Source organism: Cetorhinus maximus, chromosome 5 (assembly GCF_964194155.1).
Source record: "Cetorhinus maximus chromosome 5, sCetMax3.hap1.1, whole genome shotgun sequence".
Taxonomy (NCBI): domain Eukaryota; kingdom Metazoa; phylum Chordata; class Chondrichthyes; order Lamniformes; family Cetorhinidae; genus Cetorhinus; species Cetorhinus maximus.
In genome coordinates, this window is record NC_135883.1 from 58,379,063 (window position 1) to 58,403,687 (window position 24,625).

At 43.3% G+C, this 24,625-nt stretch overlaps 1 protein-coding gene and 1 long non-coding RNA gene across 2 annotated transcripts in view; one reads left to right on the forward strand and one right to left on the reverse strand.

Annotated features, from left to right (window-relative positions):
- Positions 1-24,625, reverse strand: part of LOC144680666 (uncharacterized) — a 475,346-nt gene that overhangs the window by 236,672 nt on the left and 214,049 nt on the right. The gene's annotated exons all lie outside the window — the stretch shown is intronic.
- kbtbd11 (kelch repeat and BTB (POZ) domain containing 11) lies at positions 1,786-11,190 on the forward strand. Its single transcript, XM_078541901.1, has one exon. The coding sequence runs from the start codon at positions 1,918-1,920 to the stop codon at positions 4,483-4,485; it is 2,568 nt and encodes an 855-aa protein (XP_078398027.1). The 5' UTR covers positions 1,786-1,917; the 3' UTR covers positions 4,486-11,190.

Consider the following 24,625-nt stretch of genomic DNA (forward strand, 5'->3'; position numbering starts at 1 on the left):
ATTGCAGGGGTAAATGTAACTCTTAGTAATGGTATAAACAGGGTGATATTGGATTCCCTGACCATTGCACATCTCTGATTGGAAAGAAAAATGCCAAAAGTTTTTTTTTTAAAATACTCTATTGTGTTGTTTGCAAAACAGTGTTTTCCACACTTTTAAATTTACGATTATACCCTCATGTTAGCTGTGGTAGTGCTTAGTTGGTACCACTCTTGCCTGTGAATCACATGATACACACTGCCAAGGCTTGAGCACAATCAAGGCTGACACTCCAGTACGGTAATGAGGGAGAACTGCACTGATAGAGGTGCCCTCTTGCAGATGAAACGTTAAAACGAGGACCATCTACATGCTTGGGCAGATACAAAAGATCCCATGGCACTGTTTCGAAGAAGAAGAGGGGAGTTATTCATGGTGTAAAATAGAAAATGCTGGAAAAACTCAACAGATCTGACAGCATCCGTGGAGAGAGAGAAACAGAGTTAACACTTTGAATCCGTATATCTCTTCTTCAGAGCTCTAAAGAAGGGTCACACGGACTCGAAACGTTAACTCTGTTTCTCTCTCCCCAGATGCTGTCAGACCTGCTGAGCTTTTCCAGCATTTTGTTTTTATTTCAAATTTCCAGCATCCACAGTATTTTGCTTTTATTTTAAGAGTTATCCCTGGTATTCTGGCCAATATTTATCCCTCAATCAACATCACAAAAACAGATTATCTGGTCGTTATCACATCGCTGTTTGTGGGAGTTTACTGTGCACAAATTGGCTGCCGTGTTTCCTACATTATAATGCTTCAAAATTACTTAATTGCCTGTAAAGCACTTTGTGTTGTCTGCTGGTCGTGAAAAACATTAAATAAATACAAGTCTTTTCTTTTTTAATAGCTAAATTAGCGACAACACAGTCTCCTATTTTGGGTGAACCTGTTTTTATTGTTGCAAATATCAGAGCAGACATTATTTAACCAATGATGATGCAGACCCAAGATAAACTGGGTATTATCTTATATGTATCAGGGACATGTACAACACACCCTACTTACCTGTCACTGCTTGAGAAGTAACACCCACTCATGTTTAATTTAAATATAGCACTTATAAAACGAGAACCCGGAGGAAGTTGATGCCAAAATAATGGCATTGTTCAGTAACTTTTCAAAAGGGGCGCTGTCTTCATAAACAAATATTTGCAAAAAAAACTTATTTTACATGAGGAGCCAGAACGGGCCGCCATTTTCACTTCTATTGACCTACAGATTGGTGACTTGATTAGGTATTTTGAGATGATTTGTATCATGAACTTGTACATTTGTAAACAAACAAAACTGTCAAATACTTTTTAAGGAATTTCATTAAGGAATATTGGTTATTTCATGTTTGGACAATATAAAGTTGAATTTCAAGGCAAATTCCTACAGAAGGAAAACATTGATCAACCAACCAAATCAGGTGATCACTTGAGAGCTCCATCTCACTTCAAATGTGACATTTTCAAAATACCTAACAACTGTTTATCGGAGAATGATCCGGTTTGGTTTTTGTTGCTGAATGGAGCAGCTATTTGATAAGCTATTTTCTTTTCTATACAGAGGGATGCGACGACACCGAATACAACAGGGAAGCTTGGCCTTATGAGATCCTTCCGACCTAATCAACAAAAGTACACGACCATGGGACTTTGGCGATAACAACCTCAGCTTCGACCTCGCCCCCTAGGAGGTTGCTTCGATGCAGTGTCAAGCCATACTTGGTTCACAAAGCGTCGCTGGTAAATGTGCAATCTTTGAAAACCTAGAGGGAGTGTAAAGGAAAACGTATCTGAATGAGGTGCCTGATCCAGGCATTTGTTGGAAGTTATGCCAACAACATCACGGACCCTTACACTGTAAGCCAGCGGGTACAATCTTATCTAATCGATGGATCAGTCTGGCCAGGATCTATTTATTGTCACTGGTGCTTCCCCTTTGCAAAAGAACGAGAGTTTGGACCTTGAGTCTTTACTAATAGGCATTCCCGGGAGTCCTTTCCCAGGGCAGAATAACAATGGGGTAAATGCAGAAAACCACAGCAACGGGCAAACTCTCACAAGGGACCAGGTTGAGCACAATAAAACAGTAGATGTTGGTGGAACAGAAACAGAGGCTTGTTTGCCAAATGCGTCGCCGGTTTCCTTCGAGCAACAAAGCGGCGAGAAGAGTTGGTGTTTGGCAGAAAATGATTTACAGAAGAAACTTTGCCCAAGGAGGTTACAGCCGGCAGGACGGGAAATCAGCCCTGGCGAGGGGGACCTGGTGTGCAGCGAAACTTCAGGCTGTGCTGCCCCCAGTAGAGAGGTGGGTGAAGAATGCAGTATTAATGCGGAGGCTGGGAGCCAGGAAGGTGCTGGCGGTGTGATTGCAGACACAGCAGCCCAGCTTCCGCAGGGCAGAGGAGGACAGACTGAAGAGAGAACCAGTGCCAGCAAGGGCGGCTCAGGTGTGGGCAATGCACAAGGTGAAGTGGATCCGGGGCTGCAGCAGCAGAACGGTCGAAGGCTGGGAGCTGGGGCTGGGATGGACACACCTGGGCAGGAGGCAGGGGAGAGGCCGAAGGGCGGCGGATCGCCGGCTCTGGAAGCCGGCTCTGACAGCCTGACAGCCGGCGGGGAGGAGGAAGAGTTCAGCTCAGGCGATGATGGCAGCCCCGGCGACAACTCGTCCTGCAGCTTCGGCTCGTCCCTCTGCTTCTCGGCGCCGTCCGGCGATGAGAAGGAGCCGGGCTCGGCGGCGGTGTGGGCGGCGGGCCGGGTGGTGAAGAGCCAGCGGCAGCTGATTAATAACAACAACATCGGCCCCCAGGAGCGGGGAGCGGCACCTCTCACCTACTGGAGCCTGGAGGCTGGCAGCGGCCCTGCTCCGGCCCCGGCCCCGGCCCCACCCCAGTCCCCGGCCGAGCCCGACCTGGTGATCGAGGTGGCGGGCCGGAGGATCCGGGCTCACAAGGCGGTGCTGGCCGAGCGCAGCGACTTCTTCCGGGCCCGCCTGTCCCGCCAGTTCCTCAGTCTCCGCGGCCTGAGCTTCGAGGCGCTGCGGCTGCTGCTCGACTACTCGTACGGGGCGGGCATGGCGGCCCGGGCCGACAACGCGGCCGAGCTGATCGCCGGCGCCCAGTACCTGCAGATGCCGTGCGCCGTGCACTCGGCCGTCGACTCGCTCAAGGGGCAGCTGGAGCTGGGCAACTGCCTGGAGCTGCTGGGCCTGGCCAAGCGGCAGCGGCTGCCCGAGCTCCGGGAGGCCGCCTACAAGTTCATGAGCGATCACTACCTGCAGGTGCTGCGGGAACCCGCCGTCTACGGGCGGCTGAGCGGAGCCGAGAGGGAGCTGATCCTGAAGAGGAGGACGGCCCAGGCTGAGGCTCAGGCCCGGGGCGGGGCCTCGTCCTCGAGTTCCGCAGGCGCCGGCGAGCGCTGCCTGGTGCTGGCCGACGTCAACGAGGTGTACGAGCGGCCGTCGCCCGGGGCGAGCCGGCCGGTGAGCCGGGAGGGCAGCCGCTCGCAGAGCCCCGAGCCCGGCTCGCCGGAGCTGCCCGAGGCCGCCGGCCCCGCCCGCTGGCTCTACCGGCACGACCCGACCGCGGACCAGTGGCAACGGCTGAGCCCCATCCCCGAGGCGGCCGCCGACACCCGCGGCTGCGGCCTGTGCACTCTCTACAACTACCTGTTCGTGGCCGGCGGCATCCGCGGCTCGGGGCCGCGGGCCCGACCCTCCGACCGGGTCTTCAGCTACAACCCGGCCACCGGGGAGTGGGCCGAGCTTCGGCCCATGAGGCAGGCCCGCTCGCAGCTGAAGCTGGTGGCGCTAGACGGCCAGCTGTACGCCATCGGCGGCGAGTGCCTCTTCAGCGTCGAGCGTTACGACCCGCGGGCCGACCGCTGGAGCCCGGCCGCCCCTCTACCCCGCGGCGGCTTCGCCGTGGCCCACCAGGCGGCGGCCTGCTCCGGCTACATCTACGTGTCGGGCGGCTCCCTCTTCTACCGGCTGCTGCGCTACGACCCGCGGCGGGACGAGTGGCAGGAGTGCCCGTGCAGCAGCAGCCGCCGCCGCTCGGCAGACATGGTGGCGCTGGGCCGGTACCTGTACCGCTTTGACCTGGAGCGGGAGAGCCGGGCCATCGCCATCTCCAAGTACAACACGGTGGCCCGGCTGTGGAGCGAGTGTGGCTCGCTGCTGCCCCCCGCCTCCTCCTCGGCGGCGGCCTCGGCCTCCGCCTCCCCGTCTCAGCCCTTCCGCTGCGCCCTCATGGGCCGCGACATCTACTGTGTCAACCGAGCCTGCATCCTGCGCTTCACCCTGACCGAGGAGGACGAGGATCAGACCGGGCCTAGGCCTGCACCTTTCCAAAGCCGGGAGCTCCAGCCGTGTGTGGAGGGCAAAGGGCTGCTCTTCCCTGTCTTCCTCACCTTCCCCGACAGGAGCCCGACGTCTCTCCACAGCAAAGTGCCCTGAGACAGCCCAGCAGCAGCACCAAGGTGGGAAACTACACTGCAGCCTTCTTACTGACATTGGGCAAAACAACAAGCTGCAGCTGGATTTTAAAATCATTACCCTGTGCTGGAATTACCCTCTGGCCATGACACCTTTATTATTTACTACTTCAATGAATCACGATTGTAAGTACAGTGAAACACCACAGTTTCTGTCAAAAGGGGTGTAGTAGTGGACAGGAGATTCTGTGCATTCCTAATGCCACCTCTGAGTTGGTGCCCAACAGTTTTGGGCACACCCATGCCAAGGTGAAAGGCTGCAAATCTGAAGACTACCGCATGCGCTGAAATGTTGTCTTTCGGGGTCTGCAGGGTGGGATGCTGATTATCTTTGGGCGATAGTATGAAATGGGCTAATCTTGAATAAGCCACCTGTTATACATCTTATTAAAATCAGGGGAGATGCATAACAGGCAGCTGGTCAGATAAGATAGTGGCCGTTTTACACTGTCACCTGCAGTCAGGCTTGCCTCCGTGGCTGTGAAACGCCCTGTGGAAAGTTGTGGCACATTGGATACAGAGGAGAGGTCAGTTAGTGGTAAAGGGTGTTGGGGGGAATGGATAGTGCAGATGGTGCAACACTACAAATGTTAACACTGTGAATTTTCTCTGGAATTTTCCCAAGCGCCCGCCATAATTTTGTTGGAAGATTGGCAGTAACGAGAAATTACAGAGGTCAGTTAAGAGAACCTTCCCAAAGAAATTGCTTATCATTGGTGTCCACACTACAAATGCTAACCTGACTTTCTCAGATATTAATGGACCTTCTCTGTATTTCCAACATTTTCTATTCAGTATATTTGAGAAGTTGTGAGCTCCCTGGAATTTGCCGTAAAGTGGTAATTCTGGGATGACGTATTAAATTATGAACTTGAGATATTGATAAAACTCACGTGCATTTTGGATTATTAGCATGCCAATATCAATACCAGTTGGAGTTTGCGTATTGGATTTCTTCATGTTTTTCTAACGCCTGAATAGATGAGTGTGACTTACAATGTCAGGAATTTTTACTGCTTTATTACTGACTATTATATCCCTGTGATAATGTTTATTACCGCTTGATAAATTGACAGGGATGATATGACAATACTTGCTGCACTGTGGATGCCATCACATGAATGATACAGAGCGCATGTCATAAACCAAAGGACAGAATTAAATAAAAACTGTTTAAACAGAATGGGCAATGCAAGTTAAGGCAAACTTTAAACTTGGTAGGTGTGGATTGAACTGAAAATAAAATTCAAATAATATTTTCCATGTGATATAACTGTTGTGAATTACTCAGTTTATTTTATACGCATATGTAGTGGATGTGCAAGTAACATTCTAACTTTACTTTTAATGGTTATACCTCTTATGAGTCCATTGAGATTATTGCCTTGAGTTCACTACCAAATATACACCTGATACTAAAGCAGTGATTAGTTCGAGTAAATTTTCACAAGGGTAATTTTACATTATATAAAAATAGCTCAATTGTGTCATGTTGTCATCTAATAGCATTCATAGCCTGTTGTTATTACACAGCCTGTGAAATTATCAAATACTAGTATTCAAGTGCTTGTTTTGCTTGTATGAGATCCCTTTCACCATTATTTTAGCCGACGCGCAAGGGGTTTTGTTAACTCTTGTACAAAAATGGTGATCAAAGGAAATTCAAGGGAAGGGATAACTTTGTACCTAGTATCCCATGGTGTAATCCTTGGGGCAGGGAGAATAGCAGATGTTTTGCACTGATTATATTACAGTAGTCCAACTGATTCAGGTTGGATTTAAAACATGAAAACAAAATTTGGATTGTGTACAGTTATCAGTTGAATTTTCATTGACCAAGTTTGAAGTAGAACCTCAACTTTCATTGCCCAATATTTGTTTATATTTACACTCTTGTGGGATTCTTAAGTTTTTATGCCAGCACACAATTTCATTGTTAAGAGATTGCCAGTGTTTGCTGTGCCCTCAATGTACAACAATATTAGCACATAAGGACTAACTTAATGTCATCCCTCCCAAGTTCTTCCCAAGATCTGTAGATAATTAGTGTAGATTCTGCATCACCTAATACATTCCATGCAAGCTGCCAATGTTCCAATGCATTAGCTTTACCTTATCAGGTTATTAAGAAAATTGAAACCCACTTAGTTGCAACTGCTCAGGATAAGCTTGCAAATTGTGATAAAACAGGAATTTCTATAAAGTGGGAAGGAGCAAAATGCTAAGTTAATCTGGTGCATAATAACCATATCTGAGTAAATTTTATACTAGAGTGCATACAGGATAATACGGTCACAAAACTCCGCACTCCCCCTTCCAACGTATAAAGTATCTCAGAAGTTTCATGAACAATTGACTCGCTACACCGATGCAGAAGAGGACACAGTGCAAAATCTGTAACTTTGGGAATTTACAGCTCTGGCACATCTTCATTCCCATCCTCTGTTTTTGTTTCTTTCAGAAGAAGACATTGGCCCACATTTGTTGGAGTAGGGCATTTTACAGCATGCCCCATTTGTTACTTTTTTTCCTTCCTCATCTTGAAAAATGTTTGTGCCACAAATTGTTGAAAGTGCGAGCTGATAACAGTATGGTCAGGGCATTTGGGACCTTGGTAAACAAGGGGGCCAGTGATTTATCTGTTGAGATTTAAGGATAGAAAAAGAACAGAGGAATGGAGGAGAAAGAAATGGGGTGAATTAGAGTCAAGTCAGTTACAGAAAGAGAAATAATGAGGGAAAGATTGGATTACGAGAAGAAAGAGATAAAAAGGGAAAGTAAGATAAAGAATTTAATTTCGAAGCCTTGAAGAACTACTTACTACCTGCAGGAATTTGACTCCGCAGTTTCGATTGTTTGCTTTTTGGGCCAGGGAGGTTGAATGGCATTGTGCAGGAAGTAAATCACATCATGAAAATGGTCTTTGTAATTTAGTACCAATCCTAACTGCAGCAAATTTATTTAAACGGCACAAATACAGCAATTTCTTGATGCAGGGTGTTTGACGATCTCCATTTTCATGAGGCTAAAGGCAAAATGATAGAACTTGTCCAGCAATTTGTGACGATTCACAATTCATCGTTTATCTCTTCCTCAACCACAAATTGCTGGGTTGTTTACATACAAATGCAGCAAGCACAGGAAGCTTGTTATTTTCCCAGCCAACTCTGGACCTTGACTTCTGCATTAGTAATGCCCAGTTCCTTGATATTCTCATTAGCTTGAGCTTGCAAACGACTGTTCATAAAGGAATCCTTGGAGCTTGTTTTGTGATTAAACCACCTAAGTAGTGCTTCATCAACATCAGCCATTTTCCTTTCATACTTCTGTTTACCATCTTGGTTCTCATTCCTTTCTCAATCCTTGAAGAAATCTGCTTTTCTTTTTATAACCTTAGAAACTGAAGATTCACAAATTCATGCCTATATATAACTACCTTTTGAATCCTAAATTCCTTCAAACTTAAAACATCCATTAGCTTGCACTTCTTTTGTTGAGGCATTTGGAAGTTCAACTTTCATTCCATCACATAACGCTAACAAATAGGTGGGAGTCAATACTCGGGCACATTGAGCTGTACTGAACTCCATTAGATTGAAGGATGAGAGCCTCGTGCTCAAAAGGTGACAAATCTTGTTAGTGGGATTTCTGCACACCATAAGCAGGAATTACAACAAGAAAATTGCAATAAAATAAATTTTTCACAATAGAAAATATGATGGACAAAAATAACACGTTTGGCTGTATGTAAACAAGAATTGTAATTAATTAAGTTGTAAACCAATCTGATAATCTTAGTGCAACCCCAAACCAAGGGCCCCAGCTGAAGGCATTGAAGTGTAGTGTAAAACTCCCGTTGGAAGCTGTCTTGTATTGCTTGGGCTTGTCCCTGTATTGAGTACAACTCCAATCCAATGTGAAGTGAGGTTTAGTAAGTTCTCTGGCAGTCCGTTGGGCCACTTGTGAAGTTTTGAGAAAATGGGCGCCTCTGCTTTGCCTCATCCTGAAACCTTCTCTGTTGCTGCTTGTTCACATAATTGACAGAACTCTCCTATTCAGGGAAAAGTGCAGTTTGCAGTCCTTGACTGTTGCCAGCTGTACTTTGTACCCCACAATTACCAACCCCAGACTGCCATTACAATAAAATGTAGCCTAAAAAGACATAGCTGTTGTCCTGGATCTTGGAGTGAAATAATCTCTAAAGTCAATATCCATGAACATACTCAAAGCCTTAGAAAACACTGATTAAAACCCCCCACAGATTTTACTAGGGTGAATAATTACTGGAATGGTTGCTCAAATATGTAGTCTGACCATGAATATGCTGAGGTTGTCTACAGGATAGCAATCATTAAGTTTTTACTAGACTAGAATAAGTGCAATAAGAACTGAATTTATGAGAACACAGTATCTGTTCCAGGCTTTTAAAATCTAGCCGCATTTTTCCATGATAGCTCTTTTTCACATGTCATTATTTGGTTGGAAAAGTAGGTTTCTATTGCAGTGATTGTTTCACATGAATGTGACTTTCAGCGTCATGGGGGAGGATTCCTCTGTGTGCTATGTATAAACCTTTTTTTATATAAACAGGTTTATGATTTTATATAAAGGAAATTTTCCCCCTCCCCCACGTTGGAAAATGTTAATAATAGAATTTAATTAAGAACAACTGACTAGTTCTGTATTGGCATAACCAAGATATCGTCCACAAAAAGCAGCTCTGGAAACTAGACAGACCATACAAATGTTTATGTAAATTATTAAAAACATAGCCTAACCTGGCTTGTTCATAATATCCCTGATATATTGATAGTCCTGTTAAAAGATCCGTGAAAACAACTGATGTATGTTTTGCCAATGTTGTCAGCAGCTTTAGATTATTGGATGAAGATGGCCTTTTTTCTTGTTTATGAAGTAAAGCCTTTTTAAATCTCTCTTTCTTGCTTTTATAGAATTCTGTCACCATGTGACCAACAGAATAGGTAACTAGCCTGATATTAGTGGCTCATGAATGCCACTGTTGAGCTAGGCACTAGAGAATGAAACAGACTCTGACCTCCATCTTTATAATGAGTCACTTACTGCTTTGCACTATATAAGCACCTCAAAACAGCATGACTAACAATAGGGACTGGGCATGTATAGAGAATAGTGAGCCCCTTGTCCATGGGGATGTGCCAGCATCTAGCATTTCTACTTGCATAAATTTGGAATGTACTCAGGAATTCACCAGATCACAATATCTTGAGGCTTTTTTTGCTCCTGTGCTTTATGTTGATTGCAAAGGAACTGCTCACAATTTGTTCCTGTCCCATCCTATGTACAACAGTATTGAATATTTCCCCTGTCAACAATAACTTGCACTTTTGTAGCATCTTTAACAAAACAGAACTTCCAAATGCTTCACAGGCAAAATGCACAGGAAATCGGACAGTAATCAGAGAAGGATTAGGGTTGGTGACTGAATACGTGATCAAAGCGATAGATTTTGATGAGGCTTTTGTAGGATGATAGTGCAATTACAAAGTAGAGGGATTGAAGAGAGCTTCCCAGGGGGCAGGACCAAAACTGATAAAGGCTCCACTGCTGAAAGTTGATTGGAGGGGACAGTATTCTTTCATGAACATGAACAATGTTTCAACCATGTGTAAAGTTTGGTCAAATGTTTAATTGTTTGTGATAATACTAGTTATCACAACATAACATAAGTGGGATGAGCAGCAGCAGCCCAACAACCATCACTTTCATAGGAGCACTTGTTTCCTTTAGGGTTTGCTATTAATTTGCAGTGGCCTCTTATTACAATTCTTTATGTCCAATTAGGAATTCTGTTTGCTGAAATACTTCTTTACAAACCAAAAGTGACAAATTTATGACATAGAATCTTCTAAAATGGAAACTTAAAATTAAATTTCTTTAGCAGTTAAAATTCATGTTTTTATATTCTAAATTTTTTTTATTTAGACTTATTTTCACAATTAAATGAGGGAAAATCAAACCCTATTGTTCTAGCACTTTAAAATCCATAATGCACAAAACTATTTGTCCCTGACATTACAACATTTTAATTTGATCAATCCATCACGACACAATTAATTTTTTCAACTCGAGGCCAAAATACCTTTACAATTTATTCCATTAATGTATTCTTGGTTTGGATCATTGTGTTGCTAAACACACATGAAACAACTTGTGCTGTCTTTTTCTGTATAATACAGTGTCCATTGTTACCCACAATGGAACTTAATGCAGAATCAGTGGCCCAGGGTATGCATGTGGGATTGATGTAAATCAATTGAATATCCTTTTTGTCCAGTCTAGTGACTTAAATAGAAAACTTATTGCTGCTAAATTGTGATATGAATACATAAAAAACAGCAGTGCACTTCCAACCTAAGTAATTCCCTATTTAAACCCAAAAAATGTTAAACTAGAATTCTGCCCTCATGTGCTGATGTTGAAGTACAGAATTGACCGTTAGTTGTTGAACCATGCCTGTTGGAGTATGAGTTTGGACTGTGAAATGTCTGTTAAACCAGCACAATTACACGCAGTCTTACTGTGTTGCCCATCAACTGCCAAGGTCAAATTTACAAGGTATCTGTTCTCATTGTAACTGTCTGCTTTTTGTTATGCCACATATAATTAAAACAAAGCCTTACCAACACCCATGTTACCTCATTTGTTTGGTGCAGATGTACCCACTCTGGTTATAAATGGCCTGATTCAAAGGAAAACTTATGTCTGTTCCACTGTATTGCATATGCAGATTCTGTTGCATTCCAGTTTGTTTATCTTGTTCTTATGCTTAATTACCTGAACATGTTTTAGACTGTATTTTATGTATAGTTTTAAAAGTCAAGTTAAATCTCATTTGATGGACTCAGTTCGTAGTCATTACCAGGCTATGTTTCTAACCAAACTACTTGAATAATCAATCCGTTAATGTGCTCTTGATCCAAATAACAACTAAAAGAATGGCATAGCCCTAATTAGACAGAAAAGCTAATTTTGGTTCGACGTGGCATGGACACCATGGGCTGAATGACCTGTGCTGTAACCATTCTACGGTTCCAAATTAAAGCTAATCTTTGTGAGCCTGTGTAAGTGGAAGGGTTGCAAATGCTGAGGCAGGTTGCTGTAGTCAATAGATGAGGACCTTATCATTGCTAATGTTCTCTAGTAAAAATACTTGGCAGTGCGATACAATATGTAATTCAAGTAACTATTTGGATGATTATTCACACTGTAATAAGTGAGCTGAGCAAAATCCTCCCAAGTTTTGGAGATTTTATTGATACTGCACCTCCAAACTTTGGTCCGTTACTGTTGAATTTAGCAGTCTTAAGTTGGTAATGATTGTGATGCAATGATATTGTACTGATATATGACAATCAGTGCATTCACATGAAGACATAGTTAAAGCCATCAGTAATTGAGTAGTTACTTGGGAATAGCATTCTTTATGGACAAAAATTTGCAAGTTAGGAGGTGCGTGCCCAAATATATGGCATCATGTGATGACAACATATGCTGTCATATTGCAGCCATTCATTTGCTGCCTATTCCTTGAACTCAGATTGCAGAAGACCACATTTACACTATGATTTGCAGTTTGGATGCCAAACCATCAGCTATCAAGGACTGGAGTATTGCCTCTCCAGTTTGACGTGGTCTGTCATTAACCACTGCTCATGTACAGCCTTCACACAGCACAACAAAGCACTAAGGTTGACACTAAAGGTGGCATGTGTATGCAGTGACATTCTGGACAACCAGAGCAAAACTTGGGCATTTGGATGTCTGTGATTGAATTATTCCTTCAAGCTCTCTATCCATCTTGTTATTCTCATAATGCATAGTTGGTTTGTTTTTCAAGAAATCACAACCTTTTTACTGCTATTTGGGAGATATGCTGAACACGGTTGAATTGATGTGTTACAAGATATAAAAATGATACAGTGGTATCAAACAAGTGGACGGCATAGCATCACAGGAACAATGCTGTAATGCGAGATTACAGAAAAATATGCAGCACTATGCATTATGTAATTTGTAGATGTTATACATACAAGCTGTTGAACCCTAAAATAGATAAAACTCAATGCCAAGTGGTGCTCAAGAGTCTATTATCATCATCATAATGGAAACCAAACAATTGTGCAGGACTGTTACTATATTTGTGATTCAGTGATTCCAGCTCGTGTAATATATGTGGAAATACAAATGTTTGCCTATTGCACTGTTAGTGCAACCAATGCATGTGGTGCCATGTGATTCAGTTGTCAGTCTCCTAAAGCCTCAGCATGTGAATAAAGGGGCGAATTCAAGACATTAGCAGTAAGCGTTCACCATGTTCAATTGCATTGTGGTGTGGGTTCTGGCCATACTTTTAGAAATAACTGAAATATTTTCAGTTATGTTCAGACTTTTTTAAATGACAGATTGAAAACATTTTTTATGATATTTTTGATGGTCAAACTGTTATCTGTTATGTGATAAAGCCACTTGAACTGCAAGAGGAAGATGATCTTGTGAAGATAGAAACTTCAAGAACCTGCTTTATGATTAATGATGCAGCCACAACGATCATTGTTAAGCACTGGAATGAGCAATTATGTGGACAGAAACAAGTTTTCTGATTCATCTCGCCTCTATTTTCAAGTACTTGACTCTTATGAACTAAGCCAGCACTAGTCAGATTAATCCAGCACAGTCTGGTAAAGGCACTAGCCTGTGCAGAGCGGGATTAAATAACAACTGACACTTTCAATCAAGAATTATTGGTGATGATTAACCATTCCATGATTATGAAAGCACAGCATATTTTACTGCAGAATTCTCTTCCCAGTGTTCCCTACCAAACTGTAAAATTATTAAATAAGGGAAAGTTGATTCATCCTGTGTATTGAACACAATTACAGATGTTTACAGTGATAACACCTTGAACTACCACCATTCTTTCCATTCATATATAAAAGACTATGGCATTTTGATAGACAGTGCTTGAGTCACTTGTAAATAATCCATGATATGATGGGAGTTGCTGACTTTATCACCTTGTGAAAAGAGCTAACATTTCAGGCTTAATATGCACTGTGCAGCTTAAAGCATTTTTCTTAATTGTTTATTGATGTATTTATTAACATTTCATTTATGGACATTGTAAACTTTGATTGAAAATGTAAAACTTTAATACAGACCAATGCAATCTAACAGTGATGTTGTAATAAAGAGCTTAAATGCTTGTGGCAGTTTTTCAGCAGGTTTGATCGATGTATTCAATGGAATCAGGTTTGATTAGTTGTGTGAATCTCCCATATCTAATGTGTCTATAGCAACTCTCTAGTGCACTCTCAATCTTCCTGCCAGCACTTATGAATCCAAGTAATAATAGAAAGTTTATATTTCTAATTCAGAATTACATATTACCACAGACATTGTTTTATACAATGCTGTAAATAAGAAAGACGGAGCAATAGTATCAAATTGGTAATAGAGAATCTGCAGTCTATTTAGTACCTCCTGATTTTTATTTTCATCTCATTTTATATAATACCTCATTAAGTCACGGAGGATGTCTCGGAATGCACCACAAAAAGTGAATTACTTCGAAAAGAGCTAACTATTCCTAGATAAACACTGCCTCTGTGCAAAATTCCATGCACAGCAATGAATAACCAGTTACTTTTTTTTAAATGGTGTTGGTTGAGGGAGGAATGTTGGCCTTGCTTTTCAAGCAATGTGATAACTTTTACATCCACCTGAATCAAACAGAAGAGGTCTCAGTGTTGTGTCTGAAGTCGATACCTGTAATAAAGTAGCGCTTGCTCAGTGCTGGACTGGAGGGTAGGATAGATGCCCAAGGGCCAGACTTTTGAGGAGCCATTTAAAAGTAGGCACAACCCAATTTTAGGATTCCCAATACCCTCCATTCTCAATGTGGGCAATTTTTGCCAGCACAGGATAAGGGTGCAAGTAGTAAGCTTGCACCCTGCACTCATGACCTGGCTGGTTTCAGTGTGGGGGTAGGCATCTCGTAGTCCCCTGCAATTTTCATGGAGTTGGACCGGATTTTCCATGTCTTGTAGTTCATGGATCTCACAGGAGTTGTGAACTATAGCCTGGATTTGGGAACCTTTTGAAAGGTAAGTTTAAAAAGGTCTTGCCCATCCCTCCCAGCCATTCTCCATGGCCCTTCATACTCTCCATGCTAATTCAATACCAACTCATGCCCATTCACCCAGTATGCACCAAGCACATAACCAATGGGCCTGCTGAGAAAACACCCATTCCGAAATGTACGTTGAAAACAGACTGCTGTTACTACAACCCCATAAAAATGTCAGACAAAGTATCAATAACAGGATTCAAACACTATTAATTGTATCCAACTAAATATTGAGACATTGACAAAATGGCCACCTGTCCTCATTATGCATGCTTGGCTGTGAGCCCAGACCAATAAAAAGATTAGCTCAGTAGGGAATCTGTTTTGACAAGTGCATTGTTGTCTTTATTGATTGACATCTTTAAGTGGTTATAATAAGTGGGTGAGTGGCTGGGGCCATTAGTTGGCATGGAGGGTCTGAGAGACCAAAGGGAGTGGGTAGGGGGTGAGAACTAGAGGGGCCTAACTTTTTATTACAACTGGGACAAAGTCCCAGAGTACCAAGGTGGGCCTCCTAACTAGCTTGCATTGGCACTCACCTGGCTCTGTGGCAGCCTTTATTTGCTTTTGGGGTTGGCAGGCCAACTATCCTGCCCCTGCTACCACCCCACCCCATACCCCCAGAGCAAGAATTGTATGTGACTGGGCACTTTAAACTGAGGTGGGTCTGCCAAGTTGGGAAATTTCCAAATCAGCAAAAATTTGGCCCCTAGTCTTTGTACTAAATGTGGTGAGCTGACACCTACTAGGTCATGCACAGATATGCATAAAAATATTAGGGACTGCTTGAACAGGTGAGCAAAAGTTGCTATTGTAATTTATAGAAAGGTAAGCGACATTTTCTCTTTATCCTTCTGTCATCACCTTGGCCCAGGTAGATCATAATTTTATCTTGGGTAAATTGCAGTTTCAGAAGGAACATGCAAAATCAATTGGACCATGCTACCTGACATTTTTGAAAATCAACCCCTCTTACCTACTTTGTCACTGCACCTTTCAATTCCCTCCCAGAATACATCCAATTCCCTTGTGATCCCATATATACAGCACTTCCTCATTTCTTTATTTCTAACAGTTTCTGCTATTTGATCCCTGCATCATCATGAACAAAGTACCCGATTCAACTTTGTCAGTCATCTTCATAGCCTTGAACACTCAGTTATTTCATCTCAAAATTACGTCATAACATTATTTTTGGGGTCAGCTTTGTTCATAACATACCCTAGGTCAGAAGATTAGTTACAGATCTGTACTGTTCGCTACTTAGGTCAATAATACACAGCTGCAGTTTAACTAGAAACCTAGCAGAAGTCACGAAGCATCTCAGGTAAATCTCATTTTATTAAAATTCATTTGCTTTGGCTCCCCTTGTGTGGCATTTTTCAGTGGTGATTCTGAGCAGTGATCTGACTGCAAGTCTCTGCCAAGACTACCATGTCACTAGCTGCTCGGAAGTGTGTAAGTGGTCCTGGATGACTAACTCCGATATCTACTCCTCTTCAGCTCTTTCACTGGATAGCTTGGCTAAGATTAGCAGGTCGTTCAGCACGTGGCCAAATTGCTCATGAGCATTCATAATGCTCATAATGAGTAGTATTGTGCAACACGTAGTACATTTTAATGATATAGTTTATAGAAACAACTCTGAGTTATGATCAGTGTTTTTTCCCCACATTTCACATTTTTCCATTCTCTTAGAATCAGTTCCTTAACACCACCTTCACATTTCAATAAATTAACTTGGAATTTTGAATTCTCAGAACACAAAGATCAAGTTCTATTTATATTGGCACAATTGATTCCAGACACTCAGGAGATTAAATTTTACAAGGTTTTTGACAAAGAGCCAGAAGAGCCCATTGAACATTTTCCTTAATACTCAGCAAGTTTATCAGCTAAGTAGCTAAGCTAGGAACATCCCTGCTAAACACACCCCTCCCCACTGTCCCCCACTTCTGCCAAATGAGCCATTTAGGGAGTGGAAAAAACGTCCCCGTCTACTGAATATAGATGGAAGTCCATGTGTATGGATGCTCGGAAAAGGACAGATTTAGACTCAGCTCTGATGCCCCTACAATTAAATAGTTAGCTGGCAATCACTGTCAAAGCTAGCAAGTGAATAATGGCCATGGTGCTCCAGTTGAACTATACATCAGGAAGTAATAAACTCCTTCAGAATGGTAGGGAGACAATTGATGTGAGAAGTAGAATCCACAAGAAGCAGTGTCCTGACTGATAACCAAGTAGTACTTGGAGGGTAAAAAAATACACAAGGAGTAGAAGCCAGGTTATTAGTAGAGTTAGAAACAAATTGCTCCATACGGGGGATCAGACAAAATGCAGTCCCAGAAGCTTATATCTGGACAGGGCCATCAATATTCGCTTAACTGCTATATTTTCACTAAAACAAAACCCATGAACACAAAATTTCCTTGATCCAGCTGGAAAAGGTTCATCACTACGAACTAAACCACCCTCAAATCATCATGATACAGCCTATTTGACAAGTTCCAATCATCTGATTCTTCAACAAAGTATTACACCTGGTTACATTGTGCAGGTGTATGCACAGCACCCATATCCAACTGAATTACAATGTTTGCGGCCAATGCAAGGCCACTTGGAATCCACTCATGCTTTATCTCTTAGGGTCTGTGAGCCCTGGAGATGGAACGAAGAAGTAATCTCTCCACATTCTGTCCTCTCACAGAGCGTTACATTGTTATAGACTGACTATAGATGTTTTGCCTCAGTCACATTCCAATGCTTACCACATAAGGCTGAAACAATCATAAAATAATAGGTGAACAATAATACTATTACAAAAATAACATTTAAGGTACTCAAGTGAAGCAGCATTAAAACGTCACAACAAACAACATCGACTTTGCTTACCTTGCATTGTAATGTTCTCCAAATTTAGTGTGCCACTATAAATGTACAAAGGGCTGAGCCTTTGAAAGTCACTTTACTTAGCTGCGTAGTAAATTGATTACTGGAATTCACATAAGGTGAGTTAAGGCGAATGGCAAGAGAACTAAAGGCGACATGATTTTTTTAATGCAGTATGTCAGTGATGAGAATGTGGTGGAGGCAGATTCAATTGTGGCTTTTAAAATGGAATTTTAATGAGCACATGAAGAGAAAAAAACATTGCAGGGCTACAGGGAGTGGGACTGGCTGAGTTCTTGCTGAAAGCTGGCATGGACACGATGGTCCGAATGGCCTCCTGAGCTGTAAACATTCTATGATTCCAAAGGTCACTTTGGAAGGCTAAACATAGCACAACAGATTACTTTGTAAATGCTAAAGCAACTGGTCAGATTCATTTTTCATTGATTGATACACAGATATTAGGACATGGACAAATAACTAAAGAAGACAATTGACAATTCATAGTACACAGTCAGGATAAGTGTTTAAAATAGTTTATTGTTCTTTCAGCATCTTCTGGCAAACTCTTGAATTAACCATTCTTACTATTATACTTCAGAACCTGCTTAGAGTTTGATATATCCTGCATATGTTTTAGATAATGTCAGAACTGCGGAGTACTGAAAGATTCCTTTGCTCTATATGTTTAACTTGTATGATGTAACATTGAATTCTTTGAACACTAAAGCACTTACAATCGCAACAGTCTAACATTGCAGTAATCAATTGAAGCCATTTAGGGAGTGGAAATCATGTCACCATCCCAAGCCTGCAGTTTTCACACATGTAAAGCAGAATTTTGTAACGTGACAATAATTGAAAATTGCATTTCAGTCTGCCATTATATTCGGGTGGAGAGACATGCAAAATTTCTTTCTATTAAATTGTAAACTACCTGTAAACAAATCATTACCTGTGACAAGATACACTTTTTTCACATTGTTGAGTTCACTTTTTACCATTGACAGAGAGTTAATTCATTATGCTAATTTAGGTTGGAATATTTTGGCCTCTGTCATAAATAAGAATGATTGGGAGGAGTTTTCTTTGCATCAGGGAACACAAATTTCCCAAGTAGTGAAATCCCTCATATTTAAAAAAGCTTTTGTGCAAATAGTGGCTCATAACTCCCTCAGGTATCGCAAAGCACTGTTATGATCTGCATAGAGACCGATAATTTTAAAAAGATCAATGAGTCTTCCAGTGATCTATGCAAAGGATCACATGACAAAATTTTACGTTTTAAGAATTTTTACTGTAAAAACAAATTAAAATCAATATTGACTATACATTACTTAGTAAGCAGCTAATACAATAAACTATGGAAAAGGTATTCCCTAGCAGCTTCTTAACACAACCAAAAACCCCACACTGCATTACACTGCACTCTCTGTAGACGTGTAATCTTGAGTTTTAAGTCTAAAGCTACTCCCAGGTCTTACAGGATCCCTTCTCCCTACTTCACCAGAGTGAATCATTCAGTGTCCTTTTGAAAAAAGTCCCCTTCACTCAACCCCTTCAGCATAATCGACTAGACTTCCCATTACAAGGTATCCTTTAGTGATTCTGTGGTCTTTAACTCTTCACAATCCTTGTTTCCTCTAACATGTGTTCCATCCTCATCAGCCTTCCACTTGGTGGTTTACCTAAAAGCCATCCTTTTCTTCTGCCTGGCATAGCAGCGCCTGTTGTGGGTTCTCCTTTCCCAACTCCTTCGGTTTGACTGACTCTAAGAGCCTGTGAATCTGCAGCAGTAAGGCCAACTGACTCCTTTGTAGCCAGGTGTTAAAGCTCGCAACTGACTTTCAATAAGTTTTGACTTCAGCCCCTGTACCCAGGGCAACCAGGTCACAAGGGCCTGTCACTGGGCAGAATTCAGTACAACTTCACATCATCCTCCATTCCAGGGTTTTAAATTAAAAGAGACAATTTGAAACATAACCATCTTATAAAATGTTCAAAACAGCACACTACAAATAACTATATACCTTGAGGTGTAGACGGATGTCATAGCCAATTTGGGTTGAGTATGGTTCCAGCAAACAGTTCAGACCAGTTAATCTGTTTCTTAAATAAAAACAGAAAATGCTGGAAAAACTCAGCAGGTCTGACAGCATCTGTGGAGAGAGAAACAGAGTTAACGTTTTGAGTCCATATGACACTTCTTCAAAGCGCCTCTTCTGTTAGGTGCAAAGCGCCTGATCTGTTTCTTACTAGTGTTGCTTAAGGGAGAAATGTTGTCCAGAACATCTAAGCAAGCTCTCTGCTTTTCTTTGAATAATACCTAGGATCTTTTACTTTCAGGCAGAAAAGAGGCCTCATTTTAACATTTTATCTGAACAATGCAGCACTTCTTCATTACAGCACTAGACTGTCTGCCTAGATTATGTGCTGAAGTCCTGGAATGAGCCTTGAACTAATGATTAAGGCATCAATAGATCTACAGTTAAAAAGCTACTCATTCTTAGCATGGAGGAACGAGCATTAGTGGGGCATGGTGTTAAAGCTACTTTCAAAAATATGAACAAACCAGCAAGTTAGCAATAACTTCAAGTGTTTCAGTGCCAGTAGCATATTTTTGTTTTATGTCGTTATCAGTTTAAAACATAGTAAGGCTTACAGCATCACCTGCATTTTATATCCATTTGCTTCGTATTACTAGGTATTGCACTGGAGTCAACTTGTATATCCTATAAAGACTCAAACACCAGAATGGAAACCTTTGTTTGTTTGAGAGCTTATCACAGGAAGTCCATGGTTTTATGTAACAACCTGATTTGTGAATAACTAAGAAGAAAATGTAGGCATCTTTAACATATTTTTTAAAATGTTCTATTTGTGACTGGTTTAAAGAAAATTTCAATTTTCATTTATATAGTGCCTTTTGCATCCTCAGGACATCCAAAACGCTTCACAGCTGACTGGGTACTTTTGAAGTGCAATCACTGTCATAATGTAGGAAACACAGCAACTAAATTGCACAAAGCAAGGTCCCACAAAGAGCAGTGTGATAAATAACCAGTTAATCCGTTCTAGTGATGTTGGTTAAGAGATAATCACCGGAGAGAACTGCCTTGCTCTTTTTGGAAATAGTGGCATAGAATCATATACAATTTTACAAAAAGGAAGGATTTTCAGTGGACAGAAGTGAGGCACTTATGTCCCGAATAAGATGTGGCCCCACAATTCGCTTACCTCTGGCTGGGTGGAGCATCCACCCTCAAGTGGGAGGAACTAATATGCCAATGGTGGCTCTGTGAAGCACATAGGGCCCCGATTTCCCAGTCGCTGCCAGCAGCCCTGCTGAAAAGGAGCTCAGGAAGAATGTTTTGACTTATTTTCATGGAACTAAGAGGGCCCACTCACCCCCCCCCCCCCCCCCACCACCCCCGCCATACCCACCAACTCCACTCTCCCCTGGTCCCCCACCCCAATACACACCCTTCACCAGGACAGAGGGACAACAATGCTGCCTGATATTTCAGCAGCTCAAAGCTGTTTGGCTGGCCCAAGGGTATTCATTTACCACTAGTTACCCACTGGCTCTATGTTACTGAGCCTGACCTGGCCTACTCTTGCTCCTAAGTCTGATGTCACTATGTTCCCGAAAAGGACAGGACCAAGCCTCCTGTCGGCACTGTCAGCGGGCCACTCAAACACTGCATGGATAGAAAATCTACCCAAAATTTTCTTCATTTTCATTTCACTAATGTTGGAAAAAACGGCTGCAAAAAAAAACTTCATTTATGGCTGGAAGCGATGCAAAAGAACTTTCTGGAAGAAGTTATGTAGTCTGCCCTGCAGTTTCTGAACCCATAGCAATCCTGTTCAGTTTAACATAAAAAAGAGCTGTGGTGAATTGTGACCTGCAAGTTACCCTCATTATTAACAGTAGCATTGCCAGGTCGCATTTTTTCCTCCAGCAGCCACGAAGCCAAAATAGTGCAGAAACATTATTTTAAAGGGACACTGCCCTCCTCAAAAACGGTTGGCACACATAGATTGCAACGGAGTAGTATTTCCAGGAAGGCGATGAGGGGAATGGGGTGCATTCCCCTCCCCCCACATTTTCCTGGCATACCTCCCATGGAAATCCTCCAGAAATGCGTAAATGTGAATTTGTGCAGGGTTTCCACTGATCTGCATTCCAGGAGATGGGGAGAACCCCTTGCGCAACCCACCCCCACCTCCACCGGACCCCCACCACTGAAATTTCTGGCACACACGAGTGTTGTGAAAGCAAGTTATTGAATCAATCTGTGTCGAGTACCATGATGATGAACACAATGCATGACTTTCCAGGCCCATTTCCATCTCCCAGCAAACAAAAACAATTTTCCGAATGTTTCATCCACAAAGGATGAGGGATAAGCAGTCAGGAATCTCTCCTGAAAAAATGTCACCTTCAACTGGTAAAGTCATTATCCAATCCAACCTGGGATTGTACTCCTCCGAGCAGTGAATGTTAAGAGAGATTTAATGGAAAGCTTCAGAATTATCACGGGTTTTGATGGAATGACGAAGGAGGTAACTATTTTCTCTGGGGAAAGGGTCAGAAAGCAAAGAGCAAAGATTTAAAATAATTGGCGAAAGAATCAACGGGGAAGATGATTTTTTTAAAACAGCATGTTATAATCTGGGCAGCACAGCCCAAAAAGGTGGCGGAAGCAGATTCAATAATAACATTCAAAAGGGAATTTGAAAAAATTACTGGGCTATGGGAAAAGAGCAGGGGAGTGGGAATAACTTTTTCAAAGAGATGGCACAGGCATGATGGCCCAAATGGCCTCCTGTGCTGTAATAACCTACGTGGAACTGAACTTTATGGACTAGACTAAGCTTGCCCAACTCACGGCCCACGGGCCACATTGCCGACCCCCAAGCCCTCTGGACTTGGTCCACCAAACTTGTTGGACATTCAACTGATTACATTTTTAAAATGCTTTAAAGCTGCTTGTCCAACTACAGGCTGGTTTATCCCGGCATTTACTGCAGACAGGCTTCAGCAGCGAATGCAGGAAGAAACCAGCCTGTGATTGGACGAGCAGAAACAGTGGGAAAGTAAGTTTTCAAGATAAGTTAGCGGGCCTCGGAGCCAGAGTGAGAGGAAGAGTGGGCCCCGGAACGAGAGGGAGACCCAGGATGATAAAACAGTAAAAACTGGGAAATAAGAATACTGGCCGGAACGGGCCTTGTATACCTTCTTCTTATCGTGTCCATGGACAGTCTATACATGGCCTAGCCAGAACTGGACACATTTTTGGGCCACGTTGTTGAATTCGGCAAGATCTGCAACAGTGCAGGGTTCCTCTAGCGATAGGCATTGCAGGAGATGTTACATAGTCTGTGGCTCAGTTCCACATTCACAAGTTGTCGTGCTGGTTGTATATCCCCATTTGCTTAGTGACACCTTTGAATGACCTACACCAGTCCTAAGTCTGTTAAGGCACTTCCAGGTTGCCCAGTTGTATACCTTAAAATGGAACATCAGTAAAAACTTGGAAATAAGAGAACTGGCCCAAACTGTCTTATCCTTCTGGGAGCCAGAGCAAGAGGGAGACCGGGCCTCAGAGTGAGAGAGAGAGTGGGCCTCAAAGTGAGAGGGAGAGGGAGAGCGGGCCTAAGAGTGAGAGGGTGAGGGAGAGTGGGCCTAAGAGTGAGAGGGAGAGGGAGAGCGGGCCTCGGAGTGAGAGCGGGAAGGTAATGAGCCTCAGAGCCAGAGCAAGAGGGACAGCGGGCCTCAGAGTGAGAGAGAGAGCGGGCCTCAAAGTGAGAGGGAGAGGGAGAGCGGGCCTATGACGGAGAGGGAGAACGGGCTTCGGAGTGAGAGGGCAAGCATGCCTCGGAGCAAGAGGAAGGACGAGAGGGAGCGTGGGCCTTGAAGTGAGAGGGAGAGTTGGCCTTGGGGAGGGAATGGGAGAGAAGGCCTCAGAGCAAGAAGGAGATGGACCTTAGAGCAGGAGTGAGAGGGAGAGGAATAGCTGGCCTCAGAGTGAGAGCGAGAGAGAGAACGGGCCTCGGAGTGAGAGGGAGAGGGGGAGTGGGCCTCAGAGCGAGAGGGAGAGCGTGCCTCAGAGCGTGAGTGAGATGAAGAGGCGGCCTCGGACAAAGAAAGAAAGAGAGAGGGAGAGTGGGCCTCAGAGCAAGAGGAAGAGCAGGCGTCAGAGCAAGAGTGGGAGAGCAGGCTTCGGAGTGCAAGTGAGAGGGTGGGCAGGCCTCGGAGCAAGAGGGAGAGTGGGCTTTGGAGTGAGATGGAGCGAAGGCACCAGAGCAAGAGGGAGAGCTGGCCCTGAAGCGAGAGGGAGAGTAGGACCTGGAGCTAGAGGAAGAGCAGGACCTGGAGCTAGAGGAAAAGCAGGACCTGAAGATAGAGGGAGAGCAGGACCAGGAGCTAGAGGCCCAGAATTTAAGAAATCAGTGACAAAAACAAGCTCCTTTCTCCAGAGTTTTGAAAAGCATGCCTCCATTACCCCACCCTATATCTCCCCTCAGCTAACCTCTCCCACCCTGTCTCCCCCCACCCCCCTCGAGGGCTCTCTTCCCCTTCTCTCTCACAAGTGTCAACTCTTCCCCCACCCAGCCTCCAAACTCTCTCCCCTCTACGTCCCTCAGGTCTCCAGGCCTTGGGCCCCACCGATGCCACCAAATTCCAGGGCCTCTCTCTCCATGATGTGGGGGTGGGGGGCAGTAGGGGGGATAAAGATGGATGAGGGAGAGGCATATGTTCGCTTTAGTAAAATTGATAATGGGTGCAATACCAGCTTAAGCCAGCTGAGAGTACTGGTGCCTATATTGGCCACTACTTGAAAACTGGAAGCCCCTACTGGATTTCCAGAGTCCAGTAGAATTGCCACTTTATTAGTTGCTCCCATTGAAATCCAGTTGAGACCAGTTGAACACCAATCAGTACCAGTTCAGCCCAGTTCAGGCTTCAACTGGTCCAAACTGGATTTTCCTTCTGGGAGGAGACGGAGAGCAGGCGCCAGAGTGAGAGCAA

Excerpts from the sequence above, each read along its gene's own strand:
- kbtbd11 (XM_078541901.1), top strand. The coding sequence starts at position 1,918 with ATGGATCAGTCTGGCCAGGATCTATTTATTGTCACTGGTGCTTCCCCT.